A 19,675-nucleotide genomic window follows, 5' to 3' on the forward strand; every position below is an offset into this window, starting at 1 on the left:
GAAAGGTGAGCCGCTCTGTAACATGATCTTTCAGTGTCTCACCTCTCCACATGTATTGTACAGCAAAACTCAGAGGCCAAGATCCCTCTCCTGAAATTGATGATGCTGAAGTGTTGCCATTTGACTGGTTAATCATTCAACATATAATTGTTCTGCAACTATTTTGATAATGAATTATTCATTTAAGTCAGTTAGTGGCAACACTGTCTGCTTCCAGCTTGTCTGCTGTGAGGATTAGATGCTTTTCTTTAGCCTAAATTCTTATCTATTAACCTCCCCTCAGTAAAATCAAAAGAAAAAAATCACTGACATTTGAAGCTATCAAACATAGCTTTATAAACCATTCTTTTGAAAACCAAAAGTAAACTGCACATTTATGTCAACGTTATTTCACAATTTAACCCCAACAAAAGAAATACACCTCCTTTTAATCCCTTTTTTAGCTTTTTGTACAATAAACTTACCAACAAATCATATTTGCTCTCTTGTGTTAAAAAGAACTCTTGTATACAGTCTGGGAGCAACTTTAATTTTGCTCTGAACATTATTTGCATTATTTTATGCTACACCAGATCTTTACATTTCATTATGTAGGACTTGAAAAACAGTAAATGTGTATGATCGTAGTAACCAGCCTTATTAGTAATTGGTATGACTCTTTTTTTTATTAAGACTATTGAATTTTACAGTCATTTTAAAGGTCGGCCCCCACACTTCCACACAGTAAGAGAACAGCAAGGACTTCACAGCAGGTTCCTCGTCTTGTGTTCAAGGTGTGATACCCTGGAAAATGACCTAATTATACATCCAGTAAATCCACATTAATGCCCATCCCTGTTGTAATATGTGAACTAGTTGTCTGAGTAGGAATAATTGACTGCTTAGTCATTACCTCTAACAAGGAATGGTGTCCATATGCAATGAAATGATGTGTTCTGTATGGGTTTTCTGTTCATATTTTAAAAACTGACTTCCTGCCTGACATTTGTGTGCTCATTGATAAATCTCATTGATTATGAGAACTCAGTTTCTTCTAGCACCAGTGTCAGGTTGAACTTTGGCTGCATTTTAATCTTTCTGTCATTTACACAGTGAAGTCAAAAGAATCACTGACTGGGGAGATAATGATGACCTGATTCTGGTCTCCACCCTACTTTCTTGTGTTGTAAATTATGCAGAACAGTGAGATCCGTTTACAATTCAGGTCAGAATTGCTGCTGCTATATTTTCAAAAGCACATGACGAGGCATGTCTAATGTTTTGAATAAGATTTAGATACACTGAGTGTCCTTGAAAAGTCTCAGCTTGCCCCTGACAAGTCTTGAAAGTGTAATATGTTTCTGCAGGATGATGAAAACTGGCTGGGTCGGGATGATGAGCCGCTGACTGGGTTCTCTTGGAGAGGGGGCTCAGAACCAGAGACGACTGGCATCCAGCTGTGGAGTGAAGTGTTCCTCATCCCAAAGAGTGATGGATCAGAGGTTCTCACATTTTACTTCATGTATTTATGCAACATATGCTGACAATTAAAGCACTATTTACTGGAAAAATTCTGCTTTGTAGTAGACGTGGCTGACTATATAGTCATCCACTAACCCTCTGCAGAGGGTGTCATTGGCGGACCGCAGCTCCCCATGCCACTGGTGACAGTTAGTGCCACTGCAGTCAATGTCGTTCTGGTGCCTATTGTGCTTGGAGAGTACCAAACCTGAAGTAGGAGCTAAAAAAAGTCTCTCAAGCTGGTGTTCTAAGGACTATTATCATTCTCAGTCCCTGTGTTCTGCACATGCAAAAGGGGGTACTTTGTTCATTTCTATTTTCTGCCGCTTATCCAGGGTCGGGTCGTAGTGGCAGCAGGTTCGGTAATGTAGTTGTACTTTGTCTAACTGTTCTGTAAACTATGAAAAAGTTCCTTCTGTCCGAAAGCACCTATTGACAATCTCTGATTGGTTAGGGAGGCCAGTCCCGCTCAAAAACCTTTTAGAAGCTAATACAGTCTTATGCAAAAGTTTAGGCACCCCTTGATAAATAACAGATTTTGGTGATTTTTTATTTGAACAGATGTTAAGACAGTTTCTCTTGGAAATGGAAAAAATGCACAATATTTTCTGCAAACAGTGATGCATAGTTACTTCTTATGCCATAAATTGAACAAAAATAAAAAATAAAAACATTATTATGGCATGGTGCAAAAGTTTGGGCACCCTACACAATCAGTACTTAGTAACACCTCCTCTGGCAGATATCACAGCTTGCAAACACTTTTCATAGCCAGCTAAAAGTCTTTCAATTCTTGTACTTGGGATCTTCTCCCATTCTTCCTTGCAAAAGGCTTCTAGTTCTGTAATATTCTTTGGTCGTCTTGCATGCACAGCTCTTTTAAGATCTACCCACAAATTTCCAATGATGTTTAAATCAGGGGACTGTGATGGCCATTCCAAAACCTTCAGCCTGCGTCTCTTGAGGTATTCCATAGTGGATTTCGAGGTATGTTTAGGATCATTGTCCTGTTGTAGAAGCCATCCTCTTTTCAGCTTCAGCTTTTTTACAGATGGTGTGATGTTGGGTCACAGGAGGCTTCAACAGCACCTCTCCACATTAAGACAAGTTTTGGAGCAGATTTCTACAAAAAAAAAAAATTCATAAAAGGTTACATACTATAGCTTTAACAATAAATAGTTTCTGGAAAAATACTCTATAATGAAAATAAGATTCCTTGCAGCTTCCTTAAAAGGAGACCATGCCTGTAGGTCGACTGTACTGTTACACTAATGCTGCCAAACACTATTTATACCTCTGAGCTATTTTTTTGTATTTTTATTTGCTTATGACTTGAAGGGTATTTTTCATTTAAAAACTATTTTTTAAAAGGATTTTATTTTAACACAAATTACAGTATTCTTTCTCAAAACATCCCTGTTCAAAAAAACAAAGACCCCATGTTGTATGCTTTGTCTTTCCGCTGCTGTAGGTGGCAGTAGTGTTGATGGACACTCAGGGGGCTTTCGATGACGAGTCCACCGTGAAGGACTGCGCCACCATCTTTGCCCTCAGCACCATGACCAGCTCGATACAGGTGACTGATCTCCGACGACTATTGCTGGTGTAATAATTTGCCATTATGCTGGTACTAAGAACTATCAGAGCTGACACTGATTCTCTATTGTAGATCTACAATCTGTCCCAGAACATTCAGGAGGACGACCTGCAGCAGCTACAGGTCTGCACTTTGATGATGGAGGACAGAAGGGTGTTTCAGTAAATTCACTGCTCAACTTTAGGTGCTCTTCTAACATTTGCATCTCAGTATTAGTTTTGCATAATGGCTGCTTCCTCTTCCTCCTCCTCTCCCACACAGTTGTTCACGGAGTATGGTCGTCTTGCCATGGATGAAATCTTTCAGAAACCTTTTCAGGTAAGAGAAACCACAAAATTTGATGCACTGTTGGTGATTTTGTTCTTGCTTTGTTTGATGTTTTTTATAAAATGATATTTTTGTTTAATGCCTTCTCGTTCCTCGTACAGTCTTTGATGTTCCTCATCAGGGATTGGAGCTTTCCCTATGAATACACTTATGGGTTTAAAGGAGGCAATCAGTTCCTGGATAAACGGTTACAGGTAACCAGTGATGCCTTGTTGACCGGGAACAATATAATAAAAACGCTTAGTTGGCACGAGTTTTGGATTTCACCCAAGTATTCTCTTGACTTTTAAAGGTTAAGGAGGCCCAGCATGAGGAGCTGCAAACAGTGAGGGAGCACATCCACTCATGCTTCACCAAAATTTCCTGCTTCTTGTTACCTCACCCTGGGTTGAGGGTGGCCACCAGCCCTTCTTTTCGAGGACAACTTAGTGGTAAGATCACACATTTTCCATACTGTTCTTCTGTGTTTGGCCTTGTTATTTAGCAGCATGCCCAATATGCTGAGTGTTGTCCTAACTCTTGTTACACGTACGATGTCAGATGTGGCGCCAGAGTTCAAAGAAGAGCTGGGGAGACTGATTCCTAAACTGCTACATCCAGACTATCTGGCTGAGAAAGAGATCAATGGAAACAAAGTCACTTGCAGAGGCCTGCTTGAGTTGTTCAAGGTAACATCTCCTCCATGTACAGTGCCTTGCAAAAGTATTCGGCCCCCTTGAACTTTGCGACCTTTTGCCACATTTCAGGCTTCAAACATAAAGATATAAAACTGTAATTTTTTGTGAAGAATCAACAACAAGTGGGACACAATCATGAAGTGGAACGAAATTTATTGGATATTTCAAACTTTTCTAACAAATAAAAAACTGAAAAATTGGGCATGCAAAATTATTCAGCCCCCTTAAGTTAATACTTTGTAGCGCCACCTTTTGCTGCGATTACAGCTGTAAGTCACTTGGGGTATGTCTCTATCAGTTTTGCACATCGAGAGACTGAAATTTTTGCCCATGCCTCCTTGCAAAACAGCTCGAGCTCAGTGAGGTTGGATGGAGAGCATTTGTGAACAGCAGTTTTCAGTTCTTTCCACAGATTCTCAATTGGATTCAGGTCTGGACTTTGACTTGGCCATTCTAACACCTGGATATGTTTATTTGTGAACCATTCCATTGTAGATTTTGCTTTATGTTTTGGATCATTGCCTTGTTGGAAGACAAATCTCCGTCCCAGGCTCAGGTCTTTTGCAGACTCCATCAGGTTTCCTTCCAGAATGGTCCTGTATTTGGCTCCATCCATCTTCCCATCAAGTTTAACCATCTTCCCTGTCCCTGCTGAAGAAAAGCAGGCCCAAACCATGATGCTGCCACCACCATGTTTGACAGTGGGGATGGTGTGTTCAGGGTGATGAGCTGTGTTGCTTTTACGCCAAACATAACGTTTTGCATTGTTGCCAAAAAGTTCGATTTTGGTTTCATCTGACCAGAGCACCTTCTTCCACATGTTTGGTGTGTCTCCCAGGTGGCTTGTGGCAAACTTTAAACGACACTTTTTATGGATATCTTTAAGAAATGGCTTTCTTCTTGCCACTCTTCCATAAAGGCCAGATTTGTGCAGTATACGACTGATTGTTGTCCTATGGACAGAGTCTCCCACCTCAGCTGTAGATCTCTGCAGTTCATCCAGAGTGATCATGGGCCTCTTGGCTGCATCTCTGATCAGTCTTCTCCTTGTATGAGCTGAAAGTTTAGAGGGACGGCCAGGTCTTGGTAGATTTGCAGTGGTCTGATACTCCTTCCATTTCAATATTATCACTTGCACAGTGCTCCTTGGGATGTTTAAAGCTTGGGAAATCTTTTTGTATCCAAATCCGGCTTTAAACTTCTCCACAACAGTATCTCGGACCTGCCTGGTGTGTTCCTTGTTCTTCATGATGCTCTCTGCACTTTAAACGGACCTCTGAGACTATCACAGTGCAGGTGCATTTATACGGAGACTTGATTACACACAGGTGGATTCTATTTATCATCATTAGTCATTTAGGTCAACATTGGATCATTCAGAGATCCTCACTGAACTTCTGGAGAGAGTTTGCTGCACTGAAAGTAAAGGGGCTGAATAATTTTGCACGCCCAATTTTTCAGTTTTTTTATTTGTTAAAAAAGTTTGAAATATCCAATAAATTTCGTTCTACTTCATGATTGTGTCCCACTTGTTGTTGATTCTTCACAAAAAATTACAGTTTTATATCTTTATGTTTGAAGCCTGAAATGTGGCAAAAGGTCGCAAAGTTCAAGGGGGCCGAATACTTTCGCAAGGCACTGTATGTAACCTGGATAAACCTGAACCCGTTTTTCATATCTAATACTGTAAGTTTTGTCTTACCAGGCTTACATCAAGATTTACCAGGGAGAACAATTACCAGAGCCAAAGACTATGCTCATGGTATGTGCAGGATTAACATAATGCACAAGCCACCCCCCTATTAAACAAGGGCAAACAATAATTTTGACTTATTTTTCTTGTTCACTCTTGTTTGTCTCATCAGGCTACAGCAGAGGCCAACAACCTGGCAGCTGTGGCGACCGCCAAAGATCAATATTACAAAAACATGGAGAAGGTGGGCTAACTTAGCTGTGAAAGGCAACGCATTAATCACTAATCCTCGCACAAGTGATAATCATTGGCAACATCTTGAGAGTATGTTTCCCCAGGAGGTTAAACAATAGAGTTTGTTTCCTTGTTAATCAACATAGGAAGGATAGATAACAATCTAATATTATGTTTATAAGAAACTGGTAATAGTTATTAAGTTTTGACTACAAGCTTTCCTTCTTTAAGCTTGGGACAAACTTGAAGATTAGTTGAAACCTACAGAGACTAGACAAACCACACACAATGATTTTCTCCACCAACTTCCACATAAAGGGCTCTATTAGGTGCACATGCTTCCAGCTGCGCAAGGTGGGTTTGATGCTTACCAGTGTAGCAAAATGTGTCATCCAAAAATTTGTAATGCAACGCAAGTGTTATTTCACTTTTCCAATAGGGGCATTATTGCAAACACTGTGATGTCATTCTACTGTACTGTCAGGCTGTGTGAAGTTGCCCCCTATTGGGTGAGCGCTGTATCACATCGGCCAAGACGCTGGGTAGCCATTGCATATGTACATAAATACTTGTGTGACCTTTGCGTTTACATAGTTTGCGTAGAGTCTGAAACAGCCCTAAAGGAGCATAAAGGTTAAGACTGAGTAAATATACTAGAAAACACGTTCAACGACTGGCCATTCATGACTGAAGTTTCTGTGAGAACGCCAGTTGTTGCTTGTCCTTGTTGCAAAACAAAATTGGACGGCAACCGGCAGCTTGCACTCTTTAAATGCAGGTGAGTTTGTGCTACAGAAGCAGCCCAAAAATGAGAGAAGAAAGTGCTGAGTTTCCCTTATTTCGCTCATCCAGTGCACCCACAAACCTTTTTGCTCACCTTTTTTTTTTTTCTTTGTTTACTGATAATTCCTCAGACGACACAAGTGATGACTGGATCTGAAAAGATTAGAATGTGTACATAACCCACACACAGCACGAGTTTATCTGCTGACTGTCAGCATCAGCTGACCCAGACCAGAACAGAGCAGGCCCAGCTCGGTCCGATCAAATCATATTCACTGCAGTTGAAATGTGTGTTCCTGCCTTCTTCAGTCTCTTTGTTTTCCTCTTTCTAAGATGTGTGGGGGCGACCTGCCCTATGTGGCTCCTGAATCTCTGGAGGAGAAGCACCACTTTTACTTCCAAGAGGCTCTTCACAGCTTCTCGTCCACTAAGAAAATGGGCGGAAAGGAGTTTTGTGACCGTTACCAAGCACAGCTGGAACAGCAGCTGAAGGAGATGTGGGAGTCATTCAGCAAACACAATGAGGTTGGAGACTACTCCATAAACAAAACATTAACTTTAATATACAAAAATTAAAAGAAATTCCCTCTTAGATTCTGATATTTAATGTATCATTTTTGCATGTGTGGTAGTTTGGGGGCAGTTGCAGGATTGTTAAATAATTTCTCTTCTTTTCTCTTTGCTGTAAAAGTCAAAAAATATCTTCAGCGCCTTCCGGACGCCTGCAGTGTTGTTTGTCCTGGTGTGCCTCCTGTACTTGGTGTCGGGTGTGTTTCTCTTTGTCGGCCTGTCAAGCTTCGCCTTGGTGTGCGACTGTACTCTGGGCATGGCCATGGTGGCCATGTTGATGTGGGCCTTCATCCGCTTCTCTGGTCGGTACCGGAATGTGGGAGGAGCCATTGACCAGGCTGCAGGTGTCGTCCTGGAGCAGGTGAGAATAGTAGGCCTGGTGTATGGCATTCAGAGCTTTTATGTCATCACAATAATGTTTTTCCCCTCCAGGCACATATTAAGGCCACTAGAGGGAGCAATTGATGTTAAGAACAATGACAAAAATGTCACTGAAATGGCTTTTGCTTAATACAGAGCCACTGTGACATGAAGACCTTCAAAAACTGTTTAACACATAGACATACGTGCAGTGTTTTGGTGCTGTTTAATTGGCAGTATGAAAAGCACTTGTCTTTGATCTAGATCGGGTCGCGTCTGGCCTCTGATTCTGATTCTGATTATTTGCAAGATTAGTAAAGAATTTGTTGTCATCAGAAAAATGCCAGTGGTTATGTGGCCACTTCACAGGCCGTCAGGGTTCCTTTAGCTCAGAAATACTCAGACACAGTTCTACTGATTTTGCATCTGAAAATGCTTTAAAACTTTATTGCTCAATTTTCAGCCACAAGAAGGAAAGAGGAAGCCTATCAAAGCCGAAGGACAGACAGCCATGATATTTTATTGTCTTATTCTCTTTTATTGTCTGGGACTAAGTCGAGCTTTGTGTAACATTAGTGCTTTGTTTCACATAAGCAGTAAACAGAGTGTTCTACTGAAGTGATAAATTTACTCGTTAGTCAACTAAAACTAGCTTCAGACTGGCTGCTGCATTTTGTACCATTTGTTGCAACCAAGCATCTGTACTTTTCATCGTCGCTAGGAAACAGAATGTGGTGGGAGGGGCAAAGAGCAGTTAGGAGGGGCTTGTGGTATCACATACCAGAGCTGTGTCTCAATTCAGAGGACAGGGTCTGCTAAGGTGTGGCCTATGTAGCCATCGTAGACTGCAAAGGCCGGACCATGGGCGTTGCAACCTTGACAGCTGCTCTACTTTCTTCCGGTGCACAAAGAAGCTTTGAATAGATTGAGCCATGAAAGATTTTGGAGCCTTCAATGCCCAGCAAAAGAAGGATGCATTTCTTGGACACATTTGAAGGAGCCTTCGAAATGAGATGGCCTTGTCATGACGCTATTGTGCAGTCGGTCTTCAGATGCAGCCTTCGAGGATGCATCCCCTGAATTGAGACGCAGCATATATCCGATATGGGCAGAAAGAAAATTAAGAGTGGAGTAACTTTAAACATCACATTGGAGTAAACCTGCTGGGTGCTTGACAGAAAGAGTAGTAAGACTGAACCACACATTAAATGTGTGTTATAAAACCACAACAATGAGCTAATAAAGGCCAAAAAGTATATATGGCTGTATAATTAATACATATGCTGTTACAACCTCTTTCACATAACATATAGTCATTTGTTTTTTTTATATTTATACATAGTCTTTTACATAAAACAATTAAAAATGTATGAAGTGTACCTAGCATGAACATAGCACAAACAGGAAATGAACCTAGCAACAGCCTAAAGGCCCTGACAGTTCACTGCTAACAGAAAAGCAGAAGTGGTTTGAATTGATCGACCGCATCCTCGCTGCAGGGTTAAAATGTGGCTGATGAGGCTAGAGAGGTTTCAGTGAATCAACCACACAGAAAAACTGAAGTGAGTAAATGTTTCAAGAAGCACTTGAACTGTCTTTATTCCCTGTTTTTAGGCCACCATGCTGCTGAACAAGTCAAGAGAGACGAGCGCTGGTAACAAGAAGAAATCCAGTTAAAAAAAAAACCCAACAACCTCTGAACGATCATAATCTCGATCCAGTGCAATCAGCACAGCACACAAGCAAACATTAAGCACTAAAGCCTTATCCTGCTACCTGCTGACACAAACATGCAGCTGAAGCACATTGACACAGGTTTCACCAGCATCTCTGTTATTACACACATCAATCTGCCATAGATTTGATACTGCAAATTGACAGTCATCATTTTACGAGTTTACAATTGATCTTAAAAGACAAGTCAGTGTTTGCCTTTAAATTTATAAAGTACTTTATTTTTTATTTCATGGCTATGTATTTCTCAGTTGGGGGTAGTCAGGGTGCTTTTTCAAGCAAAGTTTAATTACCTTTAAAAATTCTGGCTAGTAAGCGTATACATTTCTATATATTTCTTTGTTTGTTTGTTTTTTTTGTTTGTTTTTTTTCACTCACTTGCCTTAAAACATTCCATTCAGTTTGTGGATTTGCTTTATATTAGAGGAGGGTTCACACTTTGACACTTTGTTGAGTGCAGAAGCTTTTTAAATGCTTTGACAGACATTGTTGTACAACTCAAAGGTGCTGAACGTCCAACATAATAAGACTAGCACCTGTTTAGCCAAAGAGTTACCTTTAAGTATTTCTGTTAAACTTCGGCCTTCACATCAAACATCAGTAAATGTAAGCTAAAACATAGGAACCTATATTCTGCAGGTTTTATTCCTGTGTAAATTTAGAAATGGCACCAAATGCAGTGAGCTCAGTCATAAAACACCAAATTAGGTATTTATAAAAACACATCAGTGTACAACATCTTTTTTTTTTCTTTATATGACAAACTTTTTCTTGGGGGGGGGTAATAACTATGCACAACTATCAGTACAGCTCAATACTATTGCATGCTTGCAGCTTTGTTTCAAATTATTTATGTGCAATGGTTGCATAACATGTAATTAAGCCATATTACAGGAAAGGAAAAATGATACCTTTGCAATGGTATGTTTCTTTGTTTTTTGTTTATGTGAAGCCATTTATCCAATCAGCTTTATTTTTCAAAAATCAGTCATACAGAGAATGAAAAAGTAGACTGCACAGTGGGTCTAGTAGATTTTAGTTTTCATTTCTGGAGCCAAGCAGGGCTTCTCAGGCCAGCTCAGAACTAATCAGGCATTGGATTAAAAGACTGATTATTTGCAACTACATCTCTGAGTATGATGAATGCATATTCGTTCTGAAGCACTGGATTGGAAAAGTGGAATAGAAAATGTTGTCTTTTAAATGACCTGGGAGCAAAAGCATGATCCTGTAGTGTGTAATAATTCTGCATTGTGCAATTCAACAATTAACATTTTTGTGCTATAGCACAGAGTGGAAACACAAAAGGCTGAATGCTTTAATCACATTGTAATTTCATGATAGTGTGGGTCAGCATCATAAGAATACAGGGCCAAAATGACAGTATAATTATGGAGGATTCTCAGTCCATGATCATTTTGCACATCCCGTGCCTGTTCCTTTCCACTGGAGGACATTTTATGCACTTTCTTTTGCACTTCAACCTCTTTGGTGCTTTTTTTTGTATACTGCTCATTCCAAAAGTGAATAAAATGCATGCAATATTGTAGTAACAGCTAGTGTAATCATGTGTTGCAGGGTAATGATGGCCTTGACTTGAGAAATGCTGTTTTATAAAGAATAAACAGAGATTGACACTATTGATGACTCTTTATTGTATTCACTTTTTTTTATTTTGTAACATATCATCAAGGATGAAGTTTTAAGTCAGATAAAGGTTGTATAAAACCAAAAAGAGGATGTAAAATATCACACACTAGATTCACATTAAAAACAATTGTCTGGAAAAACTGATGATAAACACTGAATATTATTTTCAATTTCACACATTTTACATAAATACTACTTCTGTCAAGCATATACTTCATTGAGAAAGTCATTAGAAGTAATTGTGCAGCCACAAAATGTTCAGTTTCAGATTACACTTAAATATTTATGGAAGAATATTAGGGCCACTATACAAAATTTGAGTAATGCAAACTCAGAATCCTGAGTTTATTCTCAGAATAAGAATTGTGAGGGGAGAAAAAAAGTTATAATTGTGAGATTAAAGTCAGGATTCCGAGTTTAATCCTTTTCCTTAAATACGTGACTCAAATTATATCAGATTATATTAAACTTCACTAATGTACTGAATAAAGTAGCAGTACAACAAAAGCAGTGAAGCATTGTGCTAGGTAGGGAATATTGTAGAAACTTCTGTATAGATATTATAAATATAAAAATGCATTTCACACATATGTATGTATACAGGATGTTCCGCTCCTCCATTTCCGACTGTGGAAGTCATCCTCAAGACCCTCTGTGTCCTTCTCTATCTAGACAGGGTGCCCTTTGAAAATCTGCTATAGCGAATCTCGTGTCCCTTGTTTCCATATATGGTGATCACCGTCAGCCCGACCCTCCGCGCGCTGGGAACGAGGCGCGTGCACCTACCGCCGCCGCTCGCCTTTCGCTTCCATATTTGGAAGTGAGTTCAACAAAAACGGCAGGGAAGGGGAGACAGGAGGGATAGAGGGGTAGAGGGGAGGGGTGGGCAGGAGACAGGAGGGATAGAGGGGGAGAGGGGAGGGGTGGGCAGGAGACAGGAGGGAGAGAGGGACATTAATGGCGGAGAATTTCCTTCCATCCTGGAAACCGCTGTGCGCCTGTGTGCCTACTGAATGTTGGTCAAAACAGCATCACCACCGTGTTATTTATTAACCACCCCTCACGCCATTGGTGTAATAATTTAAAGCACGTATTCAGTCCTATACTCATATTGCACTGCTGTTCATAATGGTGGGCACATACAAAAAGATATATAAAAATGTTATTTAATGAATCAAACTTGTTTTTAAAAAAGGTTAAAATAAAAACAATTTAATAATAATTATAACGGTAGCCTGTAACCGCAGATCATCTTGAAATAGCCTGTGCGGTCCTGAAAGCCTCAAGGATAATCTTCATGGTAGTTCTATTAATCAAGAACAAATGGAGCACTGTTAAATAATCTTATAATATAGACTGGTATATCAGATATTTCCAGGGATTTCTAGGTTTACTAAAGTGCTACATAATTAGCATACATTTTCCCATAATGCTCTCCGCTATCCATTTGGTATGTTTGGTTTGTTCATGCATGCAGCTCGCCACCGCCAATGAAAGAATAAATAATAGACTATACGAATATTGCAAGGAAACGAAAAACAAACATGTAAAACATACAAAAAAGTCGAAGTATTGTTCCACTGAAGGGATGCCAGGTATTATCACGTTTTAATAACATCAGTCAAAAATATGATAGAATTTAGGTCTTTCTTTTAGGCTACCTGGTAAAATTAATATTACTTTGTTGTAGGTTATTACCTTTTTTATTTATTTTTATTTTTTTTACAATATTGATTACTCAAATGAATAATTATATTAGAATCACAAGTGACAAAAGTACATTAATCACTAGCAAACAAAACCACCGGACCCTCTTGGTTCACAGACGTGCGCCTCTGCTCGTGCACGTCGCTCGCCCATATAGGCACGTTCATGTGGAGCCCAAGTGTGAACGAGAGCATCGATTCATCACCACAGTCCATTCAATTTGTACGGAGCCGCTGACCGATCCAAATCTTCAGCCATGGTAGGTGTAATGCTGTTTTATTTTATTTATTTATTTATTTTATATCACACGTTAACTCAGGCTACTTCCACCGTGTCTCACACTTAATCTCAAAATGCGAGGATAGTCATTTTGTGCTTCTGGAATAGATGACCGATTTTAGCATCAACCATGGAAAGCCGGTTGTGCCGCAGGAGCTACTCCTAGCGCCGGGGCTAGGCGGTGAGCAGCCCCGTTGAGCGACAGGATGGACAGCTGTAATGCTTTCTCAGGTCACGACGAAGCCGCATTTACATTCATTACATTCAGCGAATTTAGTGTGCGCTGTTTTCTTAAGATAATTTGCTAACAGACCGGATAAACGACCGATGGCCCCCTGTAACTGGCACCATTTCGTTCATCTAGCCGTGTTTCGCTGACAAAAAGCCGTGGTACAGAGGGCCTCGTCTGCGTTAATGTCAACCACACCGTTATTACGCTGCTCCGCGGTGTGTTTACTGCATCATGTTTCCGTTATTTCACCTGTACTCCTCGCTACTTCCACTTGATAACACCGCAGCCCTGGCAGGTGCAGCAGCGCCCCGGGCTAGGTTAGCTAACGGTATTGTTAGCTACGTTAGCAAAGCCAGAAAATGACACCCATTATGGCTGCACTAACGTTAGCTGTGATTTTCTGGTTCTTTGTCTGTACACCGCTCCCTCGCTCACTGTATTTTACACTGTGGTTGGCTGCGTGCTTCAAATCAGGTAGACGTTGGCCCACACTTATACTAAATCGGTGCATTGTAGGGTTATGATTAAATTGCGCTTTGACAGTAAATGTGTGAATTGACAGACGTTTGAGCACAGTTTTGCCTTTATATAGCAAGCTAGCGCACACGTGCGTGTGCTGCATTCATGGCCCCACCCTGAATTTGGTGCAAAGACCATTTTGTTTGCAGTCGTGCGTATTATAACGGATCTGCGGTTAGATTTAATTTACTGACATCTGCTAGGTGAGAGGTCTGCAACGTATTTATTAGGATGTAAGAAATATTTGGTAAAATGATCACTTATGTAGCTCCAGTGTGGCAGCGTTGGATCCGCTAGCTGCAGCTAATGGGCCGCTGTCCCTGGTTCTTCATGGTCGATGATGCGCATATTTTTTTTTAGCTGCGCATTTAATTTGTACGGTCTTTCACGCTCATTGCTAGTGTGGTGGAAGACTTAATTAGATACTTTAAGGAAAAATAATATCACAATGTAAAAATGCAGCTTTCAAGTAAATGTCTTGCATTCAAAATGTTACTTTAAGTAAAAGTGCAAAAGCAGCATCAACATATATTTGAAGTAGGTACAAATAAAGCAGAATGTTATTTTTGAGCATCGCTATAATACGTAACATAAAAAGTTATAGAACTGAATACCTGTAGCATAATTTTTATAGCACAGTTTAACATCAGTGTTCTGCTTGCCTTTAATTGCTGACTCTGCAGTATTAACAATCAGCCTGCTGCACACTTTACTTTTTTGTCTATTTTTACTTTAGTAGTTTGAATATAAACCTATTTGGTTTGTGTTTTGCTGCTGTTTGACACATATGGTAATGGCCTCTGAGGCTTGTAGTGTTAACGTATGCAAAGGAATTTGAGACTTGGACTGTGACCACAATTGTTCTGAGTCACTTGAACCTTGACTCATATAAAGAAAAGTAACCATGGTTAGGATTAGATAAGGTGAGAGATTACTGATCACCCTGGTGATATTGACTTGATGCAAGAACATCAAAATAAAAAGAATATAAACTACATCATGGCAAATTGGGCTAAACTAAGAATGGAGAGGATGAAGTGGAAACATAAAGATACTTTGATTCATTTTAGTGCACAGGAAAAACGCATGCAAAGCAGATGGTCATGATCATTTCTGGGCAGCACCATGGATGAAGAATGTAGTTAAACAAATGTCATGTATAGAAACTTAAGCATATATTTGTAAAAGGCAGTAACAAGGAATATGGAAAAATATCACAGTATAATGCTCGGCCTGTTATTGTTGGAGGCATTAAGGAAGTGTATGCACTTTTTAGCTGGTTAATTATTACTCTAAAATTCACCGTTATCTCACACAGGCCTTTTTTACGCCCTGAGCAAACACGCAGTGCCTGCCCGTGCTGCCTTGCAGTTGGGTTCTTTTTCTGTCTTTCCTGCCCCATTATTTCCTTTTTCATTGTTATCATTTTTCTGTTGACACACTGCTGTAGGTAGCAGTTTTCTTCAATCTTCTGAGGCTGCATTTTCCTGTTACGGAGTCAGAAGACATGACTGAGGGGGTTTATGGAGCTGCTGTGACTTGGCGACATGACTTGTATTCTGTATTCCAACAGATGCCCCATTGTCTGAGACTGAACCAGACACTTGAGTCTTAACCACACCCTCACCCATATGGTCATCTTTATGGTCAAGACACAGGACGGCTCCCTCTGCTTAGACAAATTCTCTGTGCAATTTTTTTTTTTTTTAGACATGCCGGTCCCGCCACAGTCACATGTACACCTGTTAAAGTTGTCTTATTCATACTAGAGGTGGACTTTGGACAAAGCAGCAATGGCCACATCCCCCCCCGCCCCCGGTACGATCAGACTTCATATTTGAGACTGAATTGAAAATTCATGCTGACTGAATCATCAGCGTTGGTTTCATTTGCATCAGCTGTGAAGATGGATCATTTTCAGATTGCATTACACTGCTTAACTCTTCACCACCATGGCTAACAGCCTGTCACGGCCACACCTTTGCATCTCGGTGCTCCTTATCAGTTGTCATTGTAAGGAGCCTTCCTGGTGTATGCGTGAAAGTCACATGCCGCCCTCTCAGGCCCATCTTCAGTTTCATGTCTGTACTCCCATTGTCAATTCACCAACAAAACTACCACTGCAGAACTGAGGGCATATCAATACTGTTCCTTAACGTTTACTATTTTCTAGAATAATCAATTGTATATAGCACATCAAGAAGTCCCTGTTTCCAAAAGCCTAGGTTGAACTATTCAGATTGATTTTGACCAGCAGTCTGAAACCCTAATATGTGACTTGATTGAATACTTGACTTGAATACTACGAAAACTAGCAAATGTTCAGTTTTGAGAAGCTGTGACTAGAGAATTCTTGGCATAATTAGCCAGTCATTCAGCTCCACCCTGAAGCTAGTGATCTTTGGTGTTCATTTACATTTAAAACGTGTTTAAATTAGGAAGACTCTTCAATCTAAAGGTTTTTTTTAAATCCTTACTGCCTCCGATTTTTTTATTTATTTTTTTAATATGCTGGTACTGTATGTGTGTGTGTGTGTGTATATATACGGAGTTTACCTGTCTAATAATAATAATAATAATTGCATTATGAAATTATGGGTGGTTGCAGTTGAGCAGCTGCCATGTAAATGCACTAAACGATGATTCTCTCCACAGGCCTCTGGTGTCAAAGTCACAGATGAAGTTATCTCCGTCTTCAATGACATGAAGGTGCGTAAGGCCCAGGCGAACGAGGATGAGAAGAAAAAGAGGAAGAAGGCCATTCTGTTCTGCCTGAGCAAGGACCTCAAGAATATTGTTCTGGATGATGGCAAAGAGATCCTGCAGGGTGACTTGGGAACCACCGTCCATGACCCATATCAGCACTTTGTGAAGATGCTGCCCCCAGACGACTGCCGCTACGCTCTGTACGATGCCACCTATGAGACCAAAGAAACAAAGAAGGAGGACTTGGTCTTTATTTTCTGGTAAGGGCAGTCAGTAGTAGACATTAAAGGGTTTATTCATTCATAAAGATGACCTTTGGCTTTAATACATTTTCCCCCTTTTGCAGGGCTCCAGATAGTGCCCCACTGAAGAGCAAGATGATCTATGCCAGCTCAAAAGATGCTATCAAGAGGAAATTCGAAGGTGAGTAGCAGTGTGTGTATATATGGTTTTAGTTTGATGGATGAATGGTCAATGAATCATGAAGTTGTTAATGCAGACATGTTAATTTGAACAGATCGGAGCCTTAACCACACCCAGTGTCCACTTTAAAGCTGCACTTATCAATATTTCTCTATTAATCATGAATCGGTGTGAAAGCAAACGCTATGACAGAGATGTCACCTGAATTTTTTTTTTTTTTTTTTTTTTTTTTTTTCTCCCCCCTTCTTCTCTGAACATTTTAGTGTTTTTCAGCTCAGGTTTTGGATTTCAGGCCATATCATATAGCTTTGGTTGCTTCCCTCCACACTTGTCATTTCCCAACACAGCAGGTGGACAGGCTCTGGTTAACCCACTGTACATTGTCTTTGAGTGAAGTTGGATACTAGCTTGTGAACAGCTGGTGGAGCAGTTTGCAGCTAAAGAGCTCAGTATTTCCTTGAGGTGTTATGAGATTTTCTCAAACTCTGAGCTAAAAGTAGAGTGAATGTTTTTACAACCATTTTAAGTATCTTTATTCATCAGATATTGTATTTGGCCAGAAAATGTCTACTTGTCTATCAGTAAAAAGTAAAGTAACTAAGTACATTTACTTAAGATTAGATTCAACCTTATTGTCATTACCCATGTACAAGGCAACAAAATGCAGTTTAGCATCTAACCAGAAGTACAGTTTTGAGGTATTTGTACTTGAGTATTTCCACTTTCTGCTAATTTATACTTCGACTTCACATTTGAGACAAATATTGTAGTTCTTACTGAATTAAACATTTATTTCATTACTTTTCAGAATCTGATGAATTAAATAAAATGCTGTATAATCATAACACTATTTACTAGTGATGGGAATATCAGCTCTTTGAAAGGTGCCATATCTTATGGCTCCATTAATTTCATGGAGCTATGCAAAAACAATTTTTCTTCTTTTTTTAAACCACCTGTGGGGTGTAGTCTGGCACCAACCTCCAAGGCTAAGAAATGAAGCCAATGCAGAAGTGCTAAAACCTGCAGTTCCTCAAATGGCCACTTAAGGCTGGTTTGAAAAGGGAGTCAGTCCACTTAGACATGTAAAAATAAATACATTTACAGCCTGGTACAAAAGACAGTTGCCCCTTGCATGACAACTATACAAGGGGTGAAATTTGATATAACTCGCCCATTTAAATTGCATTTAAACTAAAATGTATTCACAATGAAGGCCGTGGCCACTTTGAGTGACAGCCATAGGTGGCTTGTCACCATCTCTATAGCGAGCTCCATTTGGCTCCCCCTCTTTGCCCATTTTTGGATTAACCGTAGTTGGCAGGGTGAAGTGTTACCAATATGGTGACAGCCAGACTTGAACTTCAAAACTGGTCTTTATAAAACCAGTGGGTGACATCACAGTGGGTTTGTCGACATACATGCATACAGTCAGTGGGTGTAATCTAATTGCTAAAGTGCATCTAGTTAAGGCCCATGTCTCCATTTGACCGGGGCTTAACTACACAGAGGGTGCAGGGCAGAGACCCATCAGAATCCTTCCTGTAGGTTGTGTGGAGGTGTGGCCATTTTTAATTTCTGCTTTAGAATATAACTGCCCTGAAACAATCAGGAAAAATAAGGCATTTTCTGATTCACTTCTTTGCTAGCACTGCTCCTTCTGTTCATTTGCCCTCTAGCTTCCTTGACCATTGCTGCGCTGTCTTTCTCCTGGTGAAATAGATTTAGAACACAGGCAGTGAAATTTGGACACAGAGAAAACGAGCAGCTCCCTGTAGGACTCGGTTCCCTTTGTTCCTAGCAATCACTAATCTTTACCAGCTGCAATGTTAAATGTGATGTACACAATTATAATCCATTAATACATGTGCTGTTTTGCATAATGAGTACTTTAAGTATATTTAATACTTTTGCACTTTTAAGTGAAATTATGAAAGCAGAACTTCTTTATTTGATGCAATCAGAATTGTTTTCATCTGAAAATGTAATGTGTAATTTTGCTCCCCACCACCAGGTATTAAGCACGAGTGGCAGGTGAACGGTTTGGAAGACCTCAAAGACCGGCATACCCTGGCAGAAAAGCTGGGCGGCTCATCAGTAATCAGCCTGGAAGGCTGCCCTATATAAATATTATTCCCCCAACTCTCCGGCTTCAATTGAGGCCTTTCAGACACATCTGTTGGGTTTAGCTGTTCATTCCAGTGTGGTTTGGAGAAGGGCAAAGGCAAAAACGGCACCATTTGTGGGACTCTCTTGGGGAGGGATATTATGGGTAGATCTGGGGTCAAGTGACAGTTTAAAAAATAAAAAAATGCATACTGTAATTTCAGTTCAAGCAACAAAGAATATGAACAAAACATTAATATTAAGATACAACTGAGGAAGGAGGATGATGTTAAAACTTAAATACTCATATTGTTCATGTGCAAGGGTTTTGCTGAGAAAGGGACAGGCAACAACCTTTTAGTTTTCCAGCCATTAAATCTTGACACATTGTTCCAACTTTTTTTTTTTTGCCAAACTTCTAGTTAGGTTTTTTTTGTTTTTGTTTTTTTGTGTTTAGTTGAGACTAGGCATAGTATAAACTAATTCACTCCTGATTGCACAAGATGTATCAAAACCTTCTCTGGGGACACATGGTTTAAAAATATATATACACACACACTACTTTTTTTTTTTTTTTT

General features: G+C 39.9%; 2 protein-coding genes across 2 annotated transcripts; both read left to right on the plus strand.

Annotated features, from left to right (window-relative positions):
• Positions 1–1,334: 1,334 nt before the first annotated feature.
• LOC109957433 (atlastin-3-like) lies at positions 1,335–9,951 on the plus strand. Its single transcript, XM_020595327.1, has 12 exons — positions 1,335–1,481; positions 2,972–3,076; positions 3,170–3,220; positions 3,359–3,415; positions 3,526–3,618; positions 3,717–3,855; positions 3,965–4,092; positions 5,807–5,863; positions 5,967–6,038; positions 7,145–7,336; positions 7,503–7,742; positions 9,356–9,951. Exons 1-12 carry the CDS (start codon positions 1,335–1,337, stop codon positions 9,416–9,418), a joined length of 1,344 nt encoding a protein of 447 aa, XP_020450983.1. The 3' UTR covers positions 9,419–9,951.
• Positions 9,952–12,975: 3,024 nt separating this feature from the next.
• cfl1 (cofilin 1) lies at positions 12,976–19,364 on the plus strand. Its single transcript, XM_020596143.1, has 4 exons — positions 12,976–13,091; positions 16,518–16,828; positions 16,915–16,991; positions 19,006–19,364. The coding sequence occupies exons 1-4, from the start codon at positions 13,089–13,091 to the stop codon at positions 19,116–19,118; spliced, it is 504 nt and encodes a 167-aa protein (XP_020451799.1). The 5' UTR covers positions 12,976–13,088; the 3' UTR covers positions 19,119–19,364.
• Positions 19,365–19,675: the final 311 nt, after the last annotated feature.

The sequence above is a fragment of the Monopterus albus genome, unplaced genomic scaffold (genome assembly GCF_001952655.1).
Source record: "Monopterus albus unplaced genomic scaffold, M_albus_1.0 scaffold2.1, whole genome shotgun sequence".
In the NCBI taxonomy this organism is placed as follows: Eukaryota; Metazoa; Chordata; class Actinopteri; order Synbranchiformes; family Synbranchidae; genus Monopterus; species Monopterus albus.